This window comes from Lissotriton helveticus, chromosome 12, assembly GCF_964261635.1.
Source record: "Lissotriton helveticus chromosome 12, aLisHel1.1, whole genome shotgun sequence".
NCBI lineage: Eukaryota > Metazoa > Chordata > Amphibia > Caudata > Salamandridae > Lissotriton > Lissotriton helveticus.
The window spans coordinates 789916107-789936922 of record NC_136073.1 but is presented as its reverse complement, the minus strand read 5'-3'; the positions used below and the strand labels follow the sequence as shown (position 1 = coordinate 789936922).

Genomic DNA, 20816 nt, shown 5'->3' with positions numbered 1-20816 from the left:
GTGGATGTCAGCACAAGCAAGAGTGCTTGAAAAAAGCTGTTCGCATTTGCCTGTCGCTTTGCTGTCTGCAGTGGTCATGCTTTGTTGACAATGGTAAGACACCCCATAAAACGGGGATTGTAGTTCCCAGGGCATCTCCCAGTTTAAAGGCTAGCCTGTTTTTTTTTTACTCATTCTTTTACTTTTAGTTCAATACTAAAATCCTTTCAAATGAAAAAGCGCACAGATTGAGAGGGAGGGAAACTTAAGTCCCTTGTTTCCTAAAATCACAATCTTTAAACACTTGTTGAAGGTAGCAGTGTGTGTGCCTGAGGGAGTATGCGCAACAGTGCACAATTTATGGGAGAGTTGTCGGGTTATTTGTAACATCAAAACGAGTCTAGAGACACATTTTTCTTAACAGGTCATTACATGTGGAAGTTGTTAACAGATGTTCAGCAGGGCAATGCATGTGTCTGCTGTAAACAGCTTTTCAACATGTCCTTGCTTGCTGATTTTTGATCAGACGTCTCAACATATGTTCTTCTACTACGTATCCCTATAGTACCAATTGACCTTTTAGCACTTTCCTGTTACACTTGCTGAACTTGTAAGCCCCATTTTTCAGCACTCCTTTACATGTGTTTTTTATTTTTTAACAGAACCTAGATTTTCTGCATTCTTTACTTGCAGGGACGTTTGACATGTGATTGCATGTGTATTTTATAAAGAGATGTTCAAGTTCTTAAACGCAGATCTTGTGAACATATTTTTGGTTTGCCTTTAAATATGGGGGTTGTAAACATTTTCAGCTAGTCATGCACTGTACGTTTATCTTAAATACAAATTTTTGACTTGTTTTATGTGGATCATCTAAATAGATTTTATCACGTTGAATGTGAATCTTGTCTCAGACTTTCAGCATGGGTAGATTCTCTGAACTGCTCCCAAAGAACCGCATGCTAAGAAACGTGTAAAACCCTGCAGTGTACGTGCAGGGGCATTCGACCATAAAGGCAGGGGGTTATTTGGTGTTGCATGCAACAATTGAATTTATTTAGAAGTAATTTGTAACCAGAATGTGCCACAGGCCTACGAATTGGCAGTTCGAAATCAGCAGCATATACGTGTGTCAGAGACTGCAGAAGGATAATGAGAGGTTCAATAATACGACAGGGTAAATGTCGGCTGGAGCTTCTCCATGTCAGTTACAGTTCGTGTCTGAGCTCTGTCCCCCAGCGATTACCACCCAGGAAACGAAACCCAGGGCTCCTTCATATCGGAAAGAGTGCATTATTCACACAAGCGTTAGATGCAGTATTTTTTGGCATCCCCAGCAGTTGTCTGTTTATAATTGGTTATTTGCCAGGAGTCAGACTGTTGCTTGTTTTAGACAGGGTTGATGCCAAATGTAGGAATCCAATTATTTTGGGTGGGTGATTTTAATTGTGTAGTAGATTGAGACCTAGACAGGGCCCCTGTCAAGCATCATACTAAGGCCTGCATTCAAACATAGGCAGAAGTGATGTCCCCAACCAGATTCTGTGAATATCTGGAGGATGCTGTACCCTACACAGAGGCAATGCACATACTTCTCAATGCACAACATGTATAGCAGGTTGGATAGGATCTTGGTGTTCCAAACACTGGGCACTGACATCAGTAGGGAACATGGGGCGGTTTGTCTCAGAGCATGATCATTAGCTCACCATTACATCTGGACTCAACATAATTCCCCACCTGACAACATAGTCCAGGGGGACTTAAAGATCCAGAGTTTTGATCAGATAATGTGGAGATATCCACAACCAGATTGAATGAGAGGGATACATTTAAAGTTATCATGAGAGTGGAATTCCTTACTTAGACATATGATACGAGGCAACACGTGCAAAAAGACTTACTCCAACAAGGGAACTCTGGGAATTCCCGGAGTTAAAGCTACCAAGGCTCTGCAAGTACCTGTTCACAGACTTGGAGAGTGGTCTATTGAAGGAAGAACTGCTGGTTGCTCTAAAGGTCATGCCTAAAATCAAAACACTAGAAGGAGACTGCTTACTGATGAAATTCTATTGACTGTTCACGGGGTTTTTCTCAGAACATCTCCTAGGGGTTTTCAGGAGGCCCAAAGCCTGGGCAGATTACCACAATCAATACGTGAAGCATTAAAAGTACTGTTGCATAAGCCGGACAGAGATCAGACTCTGGTTGGATCCTAGCGCCCATTGTCCATGATAAACGCGGACAGTGAGGTGGTCAGCTAAAAGACTGAAAAACATGATCGACCCTGGTACATGAGGACCACTGTTGATTTATGAATAAACATTGGTTATTCAGCTCCAAGATAGCCTTCATGTGGAAGGAGTGCTGGTTGCCTAGGCCATTGTAAGGGCATTGCACACCACACGTTGGGAATGTATGTGGACTGTGCTCTCTTGGAAGGGTTTTCGTCCCCAAGTTCTGTAGTTGGCTATCTTTGTTGTTGTATTCAAACCCCTTAACCAGTGTCCGATCTGGCAGGCACGTCTCAAGCAGATGGGATGTTGGGAGGCGACCACACATGGGTGCCCTCTCGCCACTCCTGTTCACTTTGGTAATGGATCTATTGGCTATCCACTTGTGAGTCACGAGGCAGTGATGGATTCAGGGTTGGAAAACATGTACAAGTACTCTATATACAGACTATGCCCTCCTGTGCTGTACTGGTCAGAGACATCAGTACCAGTACAGTTGACTGAGTTGCAGATGTATGGTGGTATTTCCAGTTTATGTACAAATGTAGGAAAGCTGCTGGCATTTCACTGGCATGAATGGAAGGCAGAACTCTAAACATGTTGCCATATTTGGGACTGTGATGGGAGCTGGACAGGTTCTGATATTTGGGAATACAGAGGCACATACTACAGACAAGCACTATGAATATAAAAGAAAAGATGTACAAGAGCCTCAACGTACATTCTCTACCACGGCTGCCTCCTCGGCCCCTCCTCGGTGGCCCTCCACGCCGGCGGCTATAATCCCGATCCCTCTCGCGGTTTTCTTTAGCCTCTTCAGTGGCTTCTGTTTGTCCTCCATCTTTCTGTCCAGAGACTCCCTTCTTCTTGCCAACCATCTCCCAGGAATGCTAGAAAGTACAACAAAACTATCAGTACCGTAACTGCAAACATCCATGAATATTACACAAAGATCAAAAGTCTAAATAAAAAAAGAGCAGCAAGTAAAAATGAGAACTAAAAGCAAATTACTTTTGCCTTCAAACAAAGGCTCTTCCTTAAATTCACACAATTGATAGATACAGCTTAACTACCTTCACATGCTGTTTTGGCTGCGTACGGCTGGGGTTCCCCCAAATTAGAGCTGTTTCAATGTGGGGAACTGGCTGTGGATTTCCATCATATGGTGTGGTCCTGCCCATGTATTACCACTTACAGGCAGAATCACCATGGACCGGACTCCTATGGTGGATTTACTGGGTGTACTAGAAGAGGTCAACAATTCCAGAGCGGAACGGACACTAATTGGAGAGGCCACGCTTTTGACCAAGAGGTATTTTAACGGCTGCTGGAATCATCCCCAATCCCCAGCAATAACAGGCCTGGCGATGGACTGGTGTGCCAAGCTGGAAGAACCACTTTACAGTGCACTGGGATGCCAACAGAAACAAACATCAGAAGATTTGGTCTGGTGGGATTATTCAGGATTAGTTGCGGTAACTGGTACTGTGTAGGAGCTGGGATGGGACGAGTGATTAGCGGGAATCCTGGTGATGGAGGCTTGGGTAGGGTCTGTTACAATGGCTAGTCAACGGTTGTAACATGCTGTAAAAAGCCAATAGAACAAGTTACTTACCTTCGGTAACGCTTTTTCTGGTAGATATAATATCTGCCTGTAGATTCCTCACCGTGTGAATATCCCCCTTGCGTCAGCAACATTCGGAATTTTTCTTCGTAGCACGCCGGCGTGGACGACGTCACAGGAGCACGGCATCGCGCGCGACTCCGTCTGACGTCACCGACTCCTTATTAGACCCACGTCGGCGTGATGATGCCAGTTCCGCCCTTTTTTCCGTGCCTTCGAGGCACCCGGACGGACCAACGACAGCAAATATGCATATATACAATGTACACAGTACATACAAACCAAAATAGCACACAGTGCATAGCAAAGGCATCAAAACCCAAAATATATACAAACAATAAAACCAGGTATAGCAGAGTGGACAACGGGGAGGCGGGTGGGCATGTGAGGAATCCACAGGCAGATATAGTATCTACCAGAAAAATCGTTACCGAAGGTAGGTAACTTGTTCTTCTGATAGATACATCTGCCGTGTGGATTCCTCACCTTGTGAATAGAGTCCCACAGCAGTCCCCACTCCCGGAGGAGGGTGACCACTATGCTATACCAGGAAATCTTGGAGAACAGAGCGCACGAAGTGGCCGTCCCTCCTCACCTCGGAATCCAAGCAGTAATGCTTCGTGAAAGTGTGGAGGGAGGCCCAAGTCGCAGCCCTGCGAATGTCCTCAACAGGAACACCTCTAGACAAAGCAGATGTTGCAGACTTTGCTCTAGTTGAATGTACTCTAATACCCTCAGGAGGGTCCTTACCCGCCAAGGAGTAGCAAATCTTGATGCACAGGATTATCCACCTGGAAAGTGTGCGCTTGTGCACCGCTCTGCCCTTCTTGCAGCCAGCAAAACCAATAAACAGCTGGTCATCCATCCGGAAGTCTTTAGTTCTGTCCAGATAAAAAAAAGACACCGCCCTCTTAGGGTCCAAACGGTGAAGTCTCTCCTCCTCCTTGGAAGAGGGAGGGGGAGGATAGAAGGTAGGAAGGGTAATGGATTGTCCTAGATGGAAGGGAGTTACCACCTTAGGCAGAAAAGCAGCCCTGGTCCTAAGAACCAGTCTTTCAGCATGAATGGTCAGGAATGGGGGTTTGGAACTAAGAGCCTGAAGCTCACTCACCCGCCTTGCCGAGGTGATTGCTACCAAGAAGACTGTCTTGAAAGACAAAAGCCTCATGGGACACTTGTGTAAGGGTTCGAAGGGGGAACCCATCAAATAGGTTAACACAAGATTCAAATCCCAATGAGGAATAACAAAAGGAGTAGGAGGGAATCTATTAGTGAGTCCCTTCAAGAATCTTAAAACCACAGGAGACTTAAAAAGAGAAGGCTGATCCGGCAAACAAAGAAAAGCCGACAAAGCCGAAAGATACCCCTTGACCGTGGCAACAGCAAATCCTTGCTGCGCCAAAGAAAGAGCAAACTGCAAAATGTCAGACAAATGAGCCTTCAAAGGATCAACATCTCTCTCCCTACACCAAGAGACAAATTTAGACCACCGATACGAATAAATGGACTTAGTGGAGTCACGCCTGGCAGAAAGAATGACATCCACCACATCGTGAGGGAGAGAAAAAGAATTCAAGTTGCCCCGTTCAATCTCCAGGCATGAAGGTGTAATGTCTGGAGGTGGGGGTGTAGAACCTGCCCCTCCATCTGAGAGAGGAGGTCTGCCCTGTGAGGGAGACGGAGCGGCGGGAGAGAGGAGAGGTGGAGAAGGTCTGTGTACCACACCCTTCTTGGCCAGTCCGGGGCGACCAATATGACTTGGGCCCGGTCCTGGCGAATCTTCCTCAGAACCCGAGGAATCAAGGGTATGGGAGGAAACGCGTAAAGGAGTTGATTTTTCCAACTCAACTGAAACGCGTCCCCCAAGGCTCCTTGCATCGGAAACTGGAGACTGCAGAATGACAGGCAGTGAGCATTCTCGCGAGTGGCGAACAGGTCCACCCGAGGAGTCCCCCACATCTGAAAGATGTCGTGAACCACCTCCGGGTGAAGCCTCCACTCGTGGTCGGCAGAGAACTGCCGACTGAGACTGTCTGCACGAACGTTCAGTACTCCGGCCAGATGATTTGCCATCAGACAAACCTGATGATCCTGAACCCAGAGACGCAGAGCCTCTCTGCAGAGACACTGCGACCCTACTCCTCCCTGTTTGTTGACGTACCACATCGCGGTCGTGTTGTCCGTCAGGACTTGAACTGACTGACCGCGAAGGGAGAAAGGCCTTGAGCGCCAAACGAATCGCCCGCAATTCTAGAAGGTTGATATGAAGCAACCTTTCCTCTGGAGACTAAAGCCCTTTGACCTCTAGGTCCCCCAGATGAGCACCCCACCCTAGAGTGGATGCATCCGTTATCATTGTGGCCACCGATGGAGGAAGTTGAAAAGGCTTTCCTTGAGACAGATTGCCTTCCACGCCCCACCAAGACAGATCCGCTGCAGTTTCTCTGGAGATTTTCTCTGGCGATCCTCACTGACTCCCTGAGATCCCCGTTGTGCTGATACCACTGCCTGCGGAGGCACCACTGGAGTGCCCTCATGTGCCAGCGTGCATGATTGACCAACAGAATGCAAGAAGCCATCAGACCGAGCAGACGAAGGACCTTCAAGACCGGAACAACCGCTCCATTGTAAAATAAAGGAATCATTTCCTGTATGTCGTGAATCCTTTGAGGTGGAGGGAATGCACGACATACAGTAGTGTCCAGTACCGCACCTATGAACAGGTTGCGCTGGGAGGGCACCAGGTGAGACTTGGGTACATTGATCGAAAAACCCAACCTGTGTAACAACGGAGTTCTCTTGCAAATGAAGGAGCACCTTCTCTGGCGACTCTGCTTTGATGAGCCAGTCGTCCAGATACGGAAATACAGGAATCCCCGATCTTCTGAGATGTGCTGCCACCACTGCCATCACCTTGGTGAAAACTCGAGGCGCAGTAGTAAGTCCAAACGGAAGGACCGCAAACTGGTAGTGTTGCGATCCCACCGTAAAACGGAGATACTTCCTGTGCGACTTCAGGATTGGGATGTGAAAATACGCATCCTGCAAGTCGATCGACACTATCCAGTCTTCTTCCATCAGCGCTTGAAGAACCTGTGCAAGTGTGAGCATTTTGAACTTCTCCTGTTTGAGATAGAGGTTCAAAATCCTGAGGTCCAGGATTGGCCGAAGTCTGCCATCCTTTTTGGGTATCAGGAAATACCGGGAGTAGCACCCCTGACCCTTTTCCTGCTCTGGAACCACCTCTATCGCACCCTTTCTGAATAGTGCCAGGACTTCTTCCTGCAGGAGAAGAAGATGGTCCTCCGAACAATAACCTTGGCAAGGAGGGTAATTGGGAGGGAACTCCTGAAAAGGAAGTGCATACCCATTTTCTACGAGATTGAGAACCCAAAGATCTGATGTAACCGATTCCCAATCTCGTAGAAAATGAGTAAGCCGACCCCCTACCGGACCCACATGATCCAGAATAGTGGATCTAGGGCTGCTTTGCTGATGTAGGTGGGGGTTGGGTATTATTGGAGGAAGTAGAGGAAGGAGAGCTGACGACCACGTCCACGACCCTTCTGTCTACCTCTATAAGATTTGTACAGAGGGTTCTGCTGCTGCTGCTGTTGTTGCTGACCTTGCCTGAAGGGACGAAAGGAGGATCTACCAAACCCTCTAAACTTTTTAGTGGTAGAACCTCTTGTCTGAAGACCCAAAGATCTTGCAGTAGCACGGTTATCTTTGAATCTCTCCAAAGCCACATCCGCCTTCTTCCCAAAAAGGCCTGTCCCATCAAAAGGCAAGTCCAACAACGTGGATTGTACATCTGCAGAGAAATCAGAGGATTTCAGCCATGCCGCTCTTCTGGTGGCAACAGTAGAGCCCATAATCCTGGCAACAAAGTCCGCTGTGTCCATGCCACTCTGAATTACCAAACGGGCTGCAGCCTGAGTATCAGAGACCACTTCATTAAAGTTTTTTCTGTCATCCTCTGGAAGTTTAGATGACAACTGCTTCACAGAGTCCATCAACGCATGAACATATCTCCCCAAAAGGCAAGTAGCATTAGTAGATTTTAGAGCCATGCTACCTGAGGAGAAAATCTTCGCAGACTGATCCAACTTTAGAGTCCTTGTCTGCTGGCACCTGAGGAAAAGAACCTGCAGACCTGTTGGAACAAGCGGCCTGTACCACAAGACTCTCTGGTGAAGGATGTGAAGAGAAACTCAGGGTCACCAGGTGCCACCCTGTAGCGTCTTGCCACAGACCTTGAAACAGCAGGAGCAGTCAACGGTCTCTTCCAGACCTCCTTTATCTGATCAGTCAAAGCCTCAGTAAATGAGAGTGTAGGCTCTATAATAGAAGGAGTGTAAAACCTCTGTAAGGATGTTAGGTTTATACTCCACAGTAGGTACGGTCAGATTGAGTAGATCTGCAACCTTTCTAATAACAACATGGTAGGGTGCCACGTCCTTAGATGGTGCATCAGAAACAGATGGTAAACCCCACTCAGGAGAGAGTTCCAGACCACTAGCACTATGAAGGTCTTCAAAATAGTCACCTTGATCTAAAAGTTCACCTTCTTCAACATCAGACTCTTCACATCTCTTTTCCTCCAAGAGACGCTGAGCTCTGCGTCTCGACCACTCCACACGAACCGAAGTCGATGGATCCGGTAATGACTCCGACGGAGCCGGATCCGACGTCGAACGAGGAACCAGGGCAGATGGAGGACGAGACTCACGGATCGGCGTGGTACCTCGATCCAAATTACGAGGTCGATCCGGAGTCGGCGAAGCCGTATGCGGAGTCGAAGACCTCGGTGAAGCCGTACCGAGCCAAGGAGTGTAAGGCGCCGGCATAAACGGCATAAAAGGAGCTGGAGCATAACTTTGAGGAATGCCCAAGTTGAAAGACAATGGACCCATGGGACCAGCCGGCGCACCAGTGGGGTACATTGCTCTCGAATAAACTCCAAACATCGCATTAAGGAAATGCGAGGGGTCCTGTCCTGGACCAGGAAAGGGAGGATACGAACCTACTGGATGTTCTAGAGGAGGATGCTCCGACATCGGTACATTCCGACCCTCTTGATCTACAGGGGTTTCTACCGGAGTCGGAGCTCGAGGAACTTCCTCTTCATCTTCATGCTCCGAAGAATGGTGTGACACCGGATCCGGTTCTTGCTCCGGAACCGGGGAACCTCCGATAGACTGTAAGGGAGAAGGAGACATGAAGTCCTTGTGATGTTTACGAGACTTCTTCTTCGAATCCGAAGACTCTTTCCCAGAATGATGTCTGGAACTGGGTTTTCTCTTCTTGTGTTTCCTCTTAGAGGAACTCGAAGCATGACCCGAAGCCGACTTGGATCCAGACCTCGACCTCTCTGGACCTCTACCTCGAAGCTGACCTCTATCTCGACTTCGAACGCGACTTCTGTCTCGACTTCGAGCGTCTCGACGTCGACCTCGAAGATCTCCCAGTCTCTCTTCCTTTTACCTTCGCAAGAAGAAGTTTTGCTTAACGTTCACGTAACGCCTTGGGATTCATCTTGAAGCAGGATCGACAGTTTTTAACATCGTGATCCGATCCAAGACAGCATAGGCAATCGTTATGAGGATCGGTGATCGACATCATACGAGCGCAAGATCCACATTGCTTGAATCCTGTCTTCCTCGACGACATTCTCGACGAAGGAGTAAATAAAGATGAAATAGTAATATTATAACTAGTAGAAGATCCAAAGTATCGCAGAAGATCCCAGAAACCGTTAGCGTCGACGACGCGGAAAAAAGGGAACTGACGTCATCACGCCGACGTGGGTCTAATAAGGAGTCGGTGACGTCAGACGGAGTCACGCGCGATGCCGTGCTCCTGTGACGTCGTCCACGCCGGCGTGCTACGAAGAAAAATTCCGAATGTTGCTGACGCAAGGGGGATATTCACAAGGTGAGGAATCCACACGGCAGATGTATCTATCAGAAATGCTGGTTATAAAAAAATTCATACATAACATTTTCAAACACATGAAATAGTGTTACGGGAAAGTAACCTTTCCTACTTTATCACAGGATCTTCTTTAGCACTACAACACTCGAAACAACATGCTCATAAGTAAATTGGGAGGCAAGTGAGAAAAAATGTTAGACTAAGGGATAAAATCCCAATATGACTTGAACACGATCAAGGAAGAATGGCAGGATTGCTTATCAAACGTCAAATGAATTGTCTGTGCACCCTTTTCACAATGAAAAGGGTGCACAGACAATATTGTAACAATTTGTGGGATAAAAAAAAAAAGGAACAGAAGTTTACCCATTATTAAAATGGCTGACCAAACAGTAGTATGCCACGATACCTCTGTACCTACAAGTTAAATTCAAGTAATACAAACAAAGCTGTGTTCCAGGCTTGCACCTCTTACAGCACCTTACCATAATAAATCCATAGGAAGCACTGCTTTCTTAGTACTAGCCGCCAAGCTCTGGAGCACACTACCAGCCGAACATTAGAAGCACACAGGAGCATAAACATTTAGAAAACAGTTGAAAACATGGCTATTTCCTAGATGACTGCACCACCCACTTCCTGGATACAGAGCCCACAAAACCGTTGCATCCTCAATCACAAGCCTGAGTTTACAGCCCATGAAGTGGAAACAACCAGAAGACTGCTTTCTACATGTTGGTAAGCAATGAAGGACTGACCTATGGTTTGGTTCTCCAGGGCATTATATAGTTACGTTCATGCACATTCAAGCGTCATTGCCCACAACATGTATTAAAATCAGAATACCTAGCAGGCAGCAACAAATTATAAATCATACCTCTTAAATTCACACAAGACATATCGGCTATAAGGGTTGCATCGCCAGCACAGTAGAGCCAAAAAAACAGCCATCACCAAATACAGGCATGGAAAAACCGAAGAGATCTATCGCACATTAATGGACAATTGGAGGACTTTAATATATAGTCCACCACTGAGGTCCTAAATATTTACACAATCGGTTTCATTAAATCTCACAAACACTTCAACATGGGATAACAAAAATGTCCATACATCTCTACTTCCCCCTCTACCCACGCCAGCTCCGATCAAAACTGTACAAACATCTTGTACTGGAAAACTCATTGCTGTAACCAGCTAAGCCAACTGTATCACCATACCATTAAGGGATCTGCAGAGCTATACAAAGTTACCAGCATAATGAAATCTAAATAACTGAACGTCGCTCACACTTCATCATCCAACACACTGCTACATGTGCTGCATCCCATAACACGATACCTGCAACTTTGATCATCACACATGACATAGAAATCCTTTCCACAAAGGATTAAAACATCCATTCAACCACACATCCTACACAGTGTAGCATGCTCCTCATGTAGGCAAGCGCTTTGGGGCCCTACGTAAAGGTACTAAGTGCTATTATAAATGCTGGTACAAGCCTAAATGCTGTAGTACATCAGAAACCTCTTGGGTCTGTAGAACAGAACAGTAATGTTGAAGTAAATGCCTGTGACACGAAACCTTTTCATGGAACCCCGAGACAGCAAACAGTGGATATGTGGTATCCCATGCGAGAACAGTCATTTACCACTGGTGTATGAAGGCCATCCACGACTGCAGCACTCCAAAACCATAAACATGTTACTATCCATATTCACTCCAAGAAGGAGGGTATGCAATCAAAAGCATATTCCAGAAGGCTATGGGAGTTAGAATGTCAAAGGCAATAGAACACAGAACCCACTACCAGTTTTACAGTAAATAAAAATACAAAACAAAGTTACAAAGGAAGACACAAAAGGGTCTAGCACTTTCCATGGAGTGAGATTACCCTACTCGTGAATATCATCCCAGCTCCTGCAAAGCTGAACCTTGCAAGTGATTCAGATGCAAGGGTTAGCTAAAAGTCCAAATTTGTCAAAACAAATGCCCAGTTCAAGCCGAAACCATTACTAGCTCAAGGTTTGGTGAATAGAAGGTGCTGGTGACCAATCGTCCAAGTCTCTAATCCAATGAACTTATAACTTATAAAAGTCACTGGTCTCTCAGTAGGTTTAGGTTTTGTAAAGCACATGGCCACCCAAAGGCTTCCCCATGCTGGTAAGTACTGTCTCAGTACAGAGTAGATTTGAAGATTTTTTTCAGAAATCCATGTTGCTATTCAGCAAGCCTAACTCCATCCCTGGGGTGAATATAGTTTGGTGTATATACTTAATCAATAGCTGGCCTGTGTAAAAGTGTAATTTCTATGTTAGCATAAGGGCAGCCATTCTGCCTATCGCATCTATTTTATTCTCTGCTGTTGACCTTTTCACACTGCCCATACCCGTAACTATCTATCTGACCTATCTAATGTATGTGCTGGGAGATGCAACCGCAGGTGCGCCTATCCCTGATGTTCTCGGAATAACGTTTATCGCAACTATATACACTGCCTGCACTCCCTCCTTGTTTCCTGCCCACTTAGTCACTGATCTGCTTCAACATGCCCACAGCTATTGCCGCGCTTAAACTAGTTCTCTTACAGTTTTTCTTGCTCACACGATTGCACACAAACAGTATATAAGGGTGAGGATTTTTGTATTTGGTGTACCTCCTCCCACAGCACTCTGGGGTGCTGGACGCAGTCCCACTCATGAGTGTACAAATAAACTTTGTTTGTTTTACTTCACTCCAGTGCCGATCTTTCCTTTTTAGTCTTCGGGCCCGTGGACAAGAGGGTGGCCCTGCACCAGTGTGCCCACCTGGGGGCCTACTTCCACAATTGGCGCCCAAACTTGGGGTCATATCAGAGACGCAGCCGTCCAAAGGAGTGGTCTCGACGGAAGATCGAAATTGCCACTTAGGGGCGCCTTGCATAAGAAGATACTGGTCTTGCAGCCGGTGAACTTTCCGGTTTTGCCGACACAACCTTCCTGGTGGTGGCAGGTCTAGACTGGGGCTCCTTTGGCAAACTTGCAGTGACCATTAGGTCAACTTGAGATCAGCAGGTGGGAGTTGAATTCTGTTTGGTAAGGTCGCTAATGCGGCACAATTGATTGTTTGGTTTGATTTTGGTATTCACAAGTAATGTGGGGATTTTTCTCCTTATGGAAATTGTTTGGATGGTAATTGTGAGAAACTGGCTCTATATATACTGGACAATAATGAAGTACAGTGTGTGTAGAGTCCACTAACCCCAAAGGTATAACCGAGGTTAAAGTCAGGACTGACTTTACTCTCCAAAGTGGTAGCTTGGTCGAGCATAAGGCAGTACCAGAGGGCAGTGCAAAGCATTTGTTGTACACACAGTCAGCAAAGGATTTCACACACTCATCCTGAACTCCAGGCCAAAGGTTTTTATATCCAAAGATATAGTGGTTTTACTTTTAAAACCAACAGGCATAAAATATACTTTGCTAGATATGAGAACTCTTATGTAATTACTGTGCAAGGAAGCAATAAAGTTGGTGAACACAATAGGTACAGGAGTTGCTGAAGGCAACTCAAGTCTAGACACTTTAGGATTGAGATCAATGGATTGTTACCATAAAAGTACAGTTGATTACAGTACAGATTACTTTAATAGTTCCAGGGCTAGATCCTAGATTCAGTCCTGGGGTCTAAGCTGAAACCAGATTAGCACAAACGTTTTAGTTACTGTGGTGAATTTTCATGAATATAAAGCAGTTTTAAATGTTCACACTTCGAAACTTTTCAATGACAATCTGGCAATGTTATTCAATGGGAGAAAATTCAGGTTGCAGGTAAAGTATGATCGCGTTACTTTTGTAATCCAGTACTGGGCTTCTAGGGCCAGCACTGGGGTCTGAACTTAAAACAGGTAGGTAATTGCATTTCAGTATTTCATATGATTTTTAATGAATATTTTAAGTTTTCAAAAGTAGGCACTTAGAAGAAATTTCATAGAAAAGTATACAATGGGATCCTATGGAGAAAATACAGATTACTAGTAAACCCGGTAATGATTACTTTTGCGGTTCAGTACTGGGCTACAAGGTACAGTACTGGCTTTTCGCCTGCTCGCAGGTGAGAATTCGGCTGATTTTATATGAATATTTGCAGTTTTATCTAATGGCAGGTAAGTGAGTTACCGGTTTCCAGATGAGTACTTCGCTGGTGAAGTTAAGGTTCCAGGTATAGACTCAGGGGTCCCCCAGGGTCAGGTAAGTACAGTCCGTTCCGCCCCAGCAGCGCAGGGCCGTCCGGGTGCAGAGGTAGGTAGGCCCAATGATATCCAATGAGGGAAAGGGGGCCTTCGGTTGGTGGCTGCTGGCTAGCAGGCCACGCGGCTGTGGGAGCTGGGCTCCTGGTCACTTGCTCAGGGAAAGAGGAAGTAGGATAGGACAAAGGTGGCACGGCCAGTGGCACTCGGGCGGCTGGGTGCAGTGTTATCCAATGTGAAAGGTCAAAAAGGAACAAAGGCTGCAGGCTCGGGGATGGAGACTCTCCAGGGTGACCAGCACTTCGAGAGGTAAGTTGGGATCTTGGAGCACAGGTAGGTACCCCAAAGGGCCCACCTCACTGCTTAACATCTGGCCTCCCTGTTTAGGCTCAATCCCAGATCCAAAACCGGAAGTAAAAAGCTTGGGCGTGTGGATTGATAAGGAACTATCATTCACAACACAGGCAAACAAAGTAGCCGGGTTGTGCTTCGGGCTGCTCAGGTCAATTCGTAAGATCCTGCCCCTACTTCCTCACAACTCCCAAAAACTGCTGATCCAAGGCCTGATTCTATCTAGGCTTGACTTTAGTAATGCCATCTACTTAGGGGCCCCAGAGGCTACCCTGAACAAATTACAAAGGGCCCAAAACTCAGCTGCCCGGATCCTCACTAATACCCCGGCCAGAGCCTCGGCCAAACCAGCTCTGAAGCGTCTCCATTGGCTCCCGGTAAGAGAACGGATAATGTTCAAGGGTCTCTGTCTGGCACACAGGCTGCTTCAAAACAATGGCCCCCCATGTCTAAAAAAATTTATCAAACCTTACAAAGCCCCTAGATCCCTCCGGTCCGATCAGGAACATCTCATCGTCACTCCGAGAGTCAAGAAGGCCCGAACAGGAGGGAGGCGCTTCTCGGTCCACACCGCAAGCCTTTGGAATGCCCTACCTCACTACCTGAGAACCGAACCCAACTATTTAAGGTTCAGGAGGCAACTGAAAACCCACCTCTTTCCTTAAACTGCCCCTCACTGCCCATGCTGATCCCCCAGTCGTACGGATCCTAGCGCTGGGATACCTACGGGTGACTACGCTCTATAAAATTAAATAATAATAATAATAATAAAGGGTGGCACAGGGGGCTGTAGGGCGATGGGTCCAGGGGTATCTTTGGGTGTTGGAAAAGCTTACCCTCGGCTGGTCGCGGTTGAGGTGGCCCCTGGATCTGAGTCTGCAGGCATGGGCTGGTTCGTAGAGGAGGGTCTTTGGGCACTGGACTTCGGGTCCCAGTCGCCGGGGGGACGTCCTTGTGGTCTTGGTTCGGTTGAGCCCGGCCCGGGCTCGGCGGGTGCAGAGTGGGCTGGTCCGGCGCTTCCTGGTTGGCACCAGGTGGGTTGTTGCAGCAGTGCCTCTGCTGATGGGAGTCCCAGTCTTTAAGAGGGTCAAGGCAGGCAGGTCCTCAGAGTGTCCCAAGGTTGCTGTCTGCAGGAGTCGCCAGGATTAGAGAGGAGCAGGTTCCAGGATCGACATGCCGGTAGGGCTGGGGCCAAGTCAGTTGTTGTCGTCCTGTTAGCAGCTGCACAGCGGGTCTTCTTCTTTCTTCTTTTCGGGATCTGAGGAAGGAAGGAAGGTTCAGGGAGCCCCTAAACACTGAATTTAGGGGAGTTACAGGTAGGGCAAGGAAAGGACAGGGACCAATGGGTCCCTGTCCAGGGGTGAGTACACCCCATGGCCTGCTTCTCTCCTGTGAGAGGGGGGGTAGGAGCCTAGCTGGGATTGGGCAGGGATCCCCATCTACAAGATTGCCGGAGCCTGGGGTCGTGCTTCACCTCAACTCCCTCACCTGAGGGGTGGGTTTGGCACAGGCTGGCACACCCCGCTTCCTGATGTAGTTTTTCCCGCCAGTCTTCCCGCCAGAGTGGGGGTTAGAACTGGAGGGGGTCAGTTGCTGGGTACAGCAAATGGTCAATGGAAGCTCACAGAGACGGCATGCCTGTGAAGCTTCCCCCTGCCCATCCTGGGGGAAGAGACCTAGCACCTCGCCCAGGATGTGCATTGTTGCAGGACCAGGAGAGCGGGGGCTCTCCACCCGGGGTCCAGTAACATGTCTGCTGTGTGGCTTCCTCTGCAGCCACTCAGCCCAGACGTGGATTGTAGGTTAGGTTTTCAGAGGGTCTCTCTAAGATGCCCTCTGGTGCATTGTACATTAAATCCCACACTGGCATCAGTGCAGGTTTAAAGTGCTCAGAAGTTTGGTACCAAACTTGGCAGTCTTCAGTGTAGCCATTATGGTGCTGTGGAGTTAGTAATAACCTCCCAGCACCATATACTCTTAATGGCATCACTGCACTTACAGTGCCCAGGAATGGCCTTTGGTACTGTAGGGGCACAGGGCTCATGCACCTGTGCCCACACCTCTGGCATAGGGCACCCAGCTAGAGGGGTGAATGAAGTATGCTAGGGCAGTGGGTTCTGTGGGCATGGCACACCGGGAGTTGTCTAATTTGTATACACTTGCACCCCTTTTTAGGTCTCGCCTGTCGATGCGCATGCAGCTTGCGAGCCTATTGCGGCTTAAACAACCTTTAACTACGAAGCAAGGAATCGTGGCGATTCCTTGCAGTGCCCGTGACTTTTAAGCTCAATGCGCATGTGCATTGAGCTTAAAAGCGCGTGCACATCAGTTCCCTCAGCCGCCGCATTCCTCCGACACCTTTTGAAGTGAAGCTTAGCTTCACTTCAAAGGCCCGGCTTCTTCACACCCACATGCCGCTCTCCCCCGCTCCGCCCCCTCCCCTGCCCGCCGTGTGCATTTCTTTTCTCCGGCCTGCGTGCTTCCCACAGGGGGCCGGGCTAATTTTTCAGTCAATTCTTCACACCCACATGCCGCTCTCCCCCGCTCCGCCCCCTCCCCTGCCCGCCGTGTGCATTTCTTTTCTCCGGCCTGCGTGCTTCCCACAGGGGGCCGGGCTAATTTTTCAGTCAATTTGCAGAAGGTCTGCCTTTGTTCTGCAAGTGCATCCCTTTCGCAACCGACCATGCTTTTAACACCGAACAACTCTCCCGCAAACTCACCTTCCTCAGCTCGCTAGTACGGTCCCTCATGTTGCAGCTACCCCAGGTCAAGCGGATCCGCAGCTAATAGTGCCAGGCCTTGCCATGGGAAGCAAATCCGCCCGAGTGAAACACGCATGCGCATCGAAGGCAATGAATGCTTTTTTTCATGGCGTCCATCTTCAAACGGTATTGCCAGCGCAACCAACGTTTTCGTCACTACAAAAGCCCAACCGATCGACATAGAAAACAGACAAGACTTCTACTTCCCGTCTGTGTGTGCCCATCCTCGCGTGTGCGCACGCGTTTTATAATAGGCATGCGTACTATGTAATTTGTCTCAGAACAGATATTTCTAAGCTCCCCGGTGTTCTGCCGTTTTAGTGCGTATAAGTAGGTTACAATTTGTTATCGTAGATGTATTTTGAAGCTTCCTGTGGCCGCAGTTCAATTCCCATTCTTCCCTGAATACTAATTTCTTTTTTTATTATTGCGTTTCAAAAGAGGAAATATACTCTACAATACCACCATGCAAGGCGGCCTTGCACATTACTCACCCAATCTAAAATTAAAAACATCGAATTATAACAAACAAACACAATTAATATCCTTAACAATTATGATTGTACAGTCGACTTGGCAGATACTGTCTCTGCAGATATGCTGCGTCTTCATTATGCCGGATGTTTCAATTATTAGAAAAATAACAAGATGCCGACCCTACCAATATTCAACTGCTCTCATTCCGAGCGAACAAATCAGACACACGCAACGCCACTCACACACGCAACGCCACTCACACACGCAACGCCACTCACACACGCAACGCCACTCACACACGCAACGCCACTCACACACGCAACGCCACTCACACACGCAACGCCACTCACACACGCAACGCCACTCACACACGCAACGCCACTCACACACGCAACGCCACTCACACACGCAACGCCACTCACACACGCAACGCCACTCACACACAACGCCACACACACACACACGCCACACACACACACACAACGCCACTCACACACACAACGCCACTCACTCAAAGCCACTCACACCCACGCAGTGCCACTTTCACCCACACTGTGCAGTGCACAATAGGCCTCGCAGTAGGAAAGTTGGAGCTATTGGTTTTGTAAATGACAAAGCCCTTTATGTTTTTAAAATGAAAACAAAAATAAAAGGCATTGTTATTTGCAATTGTAATAGCTCCAACTTTACTACTGCGAGACCTATTGGCAACGCCAGTGCTTGTTTAATATAGATTATAGTTGTAGCGTGCTCCAGTGTGTGCTCTCCGTGGGAGTACTTCAATTAATACCTGGGATGTGTGCCATACAGACTACTGGTTTAGTTCTGTACTTAGGCACTCAGCCTGCAAAGGCAGTGTGTGGGTGCCAGGGTACAGGGCCGCACGAGGGTGGCACAATAAGTGCTGCAGCCCTCAGGGGCCTTCTCTGGTCACCATGCCCTGGGTACCATTTACTAGGGGCTGACAGTTTTAGGGAAGGAACACAGGCCCTGGGTACCTGGTTGGCAGGAACCCAGGGCACACTCAGTCAAAGCACATCAGCAGTTCAGAAAAAAGTGGGGGCATACCAAGGCAAGAAAGATGGCACTTTCTCACAGTAATATTTTACATATACTCATAAAACATGCCTGTCTTTGCAGTGCAAGAAATGTTTTGTAACAAAGTCAGCCGGCTCCTCCGGAAGGGACGCCAAATAGAGATATGCATGTAAAATATGATATTTGTCCCATAATGTACGGCTCATTGTGGAACAAATACACAAAAAAGAACCCGATCTACAGTGGACAGTAAACAGGTCATTTGATTTTAAGAAGGTCAAGTATGTGGAACAGTGTTTGTTCAAAAGGAAGAGTAGACAGGATAGGTTTGATTGTTTACGTATGTGGGACAAGGAAGTGAGAGAGAGCGAAGAAAGCAGAAGCAATAGCGAAGAAAGAACAGCGGAAGACAATGTATCAAATGTTTTGAATTAAGAGAAAAATGCAGGAAGGAATAGAAAAGATAGAGCATCGATTACAGGTAAATGGCCAGTACTCTATTAGACGTCCCTTTCTATCCAGTACTTAATACGCCTCATGAGGATTACATCATACTAGAGCGACCACCACCGCCGTATAAATCTCCAGTTCCGAGTGCCCCTGAGGGAGGTGCTTCTGATGAGACCTCCCCCTCAAAAGACACAGAAAAAGAAATACAAATAAATTGTAAATCTGTATTTGTAAAGTGCAAACTCTCACCCTTACGGGTCTCAAGGGGCTGGGGGCAGTCGTGGAAATTATGTGAGCTATTGCCCAGAGTCACATGGTGCTGAGCTGAGCTGCTGCCGGAGCCCGAACCGTGAACCCTGTGCTCCGAGGTCAGCTGCCCTGGCCGTTGCACAATACCTCTTCAAGATAGGCGAGGCATGCAACAGGCTCGCTCTGCTCTGTCTAGTGAAGACAAAGATAAATTGAAGGACAGTGCTAAAGAGTAATCTGACTACTAAAGCGACGATCCACATAAGTGTAGTCCAGGCTTGGGAAGACGCAAAACAGTTATATTTTTTAGGAAAATTCTCCTGGAATGTACTATTTGATTGGCAAACTACCTCTGATACACAAGGACAAAAAATGTGGAATGCGAATTATAAGCAATTAGGAGATGGAACTTATCCTTTCAAAAACATATCTGATCCAATCAGATGAACAGTTAAACTATAAGATGATACTTAAAATAAAAAGAGAACAAGAATTAGCTCAAAAGCAGAACAAGACGTAGAAACAGAAAAGTCTCAGAGGATACAGAGGTCTCGAAGCACCCGAACAATTCTAGGAATAGTAAGCCTACTATGAGACCAATGTGTGAAGCCGCACCCCTATATATTCACCCAAAGGATGCGGGTTCAAGTGATAAGGATTCCGATGAGTATTTGTCACAGTTGACTGACAGTTTGCTTTCTATCCACCGGCAAGTACGAGAAGCTCTCCCGGACAGGTCACAAGGTGACAGACATGGCTTGCGCCCTGGTGACCAGATGGTCAAGATACTCCAGGGAACAAACAGTCTAGAACCTCGGAGGGGCCCCGAACAAGTCCTCCTTGCCACTCATACTGCGGTCCGAGTGACCAACAGGAAAAATTGGATACATGCAAGCCATTGTAAGAAGGTCCCAAACACCTTAGTGGACCCCGCTGCATTGAAGGATCACAGTGACATTTTGGTCACAGAGGCAGGACGGGCTGCATCGCCTGAAAGAGTTGAAGTATTCCCAGACCACATGATACCAGATACATCCGGTACCTACTCCGGCCTAGGAAGTAAGGCGCTCCAGTGCAAAGCAAGATAGATTAAGCCATTGTCCTGAGTGATTAAGTCTGATTACAAAGGGGGGTGTTCCTTTTAGTGGTAACATAACAGGTGTATTTGTAAAGCGCACGATTACCCGTATGTTTATTGTTACCCAACTCAATGGTACTCATTTTATCGACCTTTTGATGGATGAAAGGCTGAGTGGACCTGCTGGAATTTGAACCTGTGACCATGAGGTCGAACACAGCAGGGGCTGCTTTAGTCCACTGAGTCACCAGACCCGTCTCAAACTCAGTGAAGAAATCTACACCCAGTCAGGACTCTTAGGGCGCTACCATCCTTGTCATTTGCTGACAAAATGAGCCCGCCCAAGAAGGAGATTGCTGCGACAATGTGTAACAGCAGCACCATTTGTATCATTGGTCTGACTCAG

General features: G+C 47.4%; 1 protein-coding gene across 1 annotated transcript in view; it reads right to left on the bottom strand.

The window, feature by feature from the left end:
• UBAP2L (ubiquitin associated protein 2 like) overlaps positions 1 to 20816 on the bottom strand; it is a 775602-nt gene that overhangs the window by 701891 nt on the left and 52895 nt on the right. Inside the window, exon 5 of the mRNA XM_078668896.1 lies at positions 2935 to 3103. Within this exon, the coding sequence (XP_078525022.1) occupies positions 2935 to 3103 (169 nt within the window). The remainder of the gene's footprint in view (positions 1 to 2934; positions 3104 to 20816) is intronic.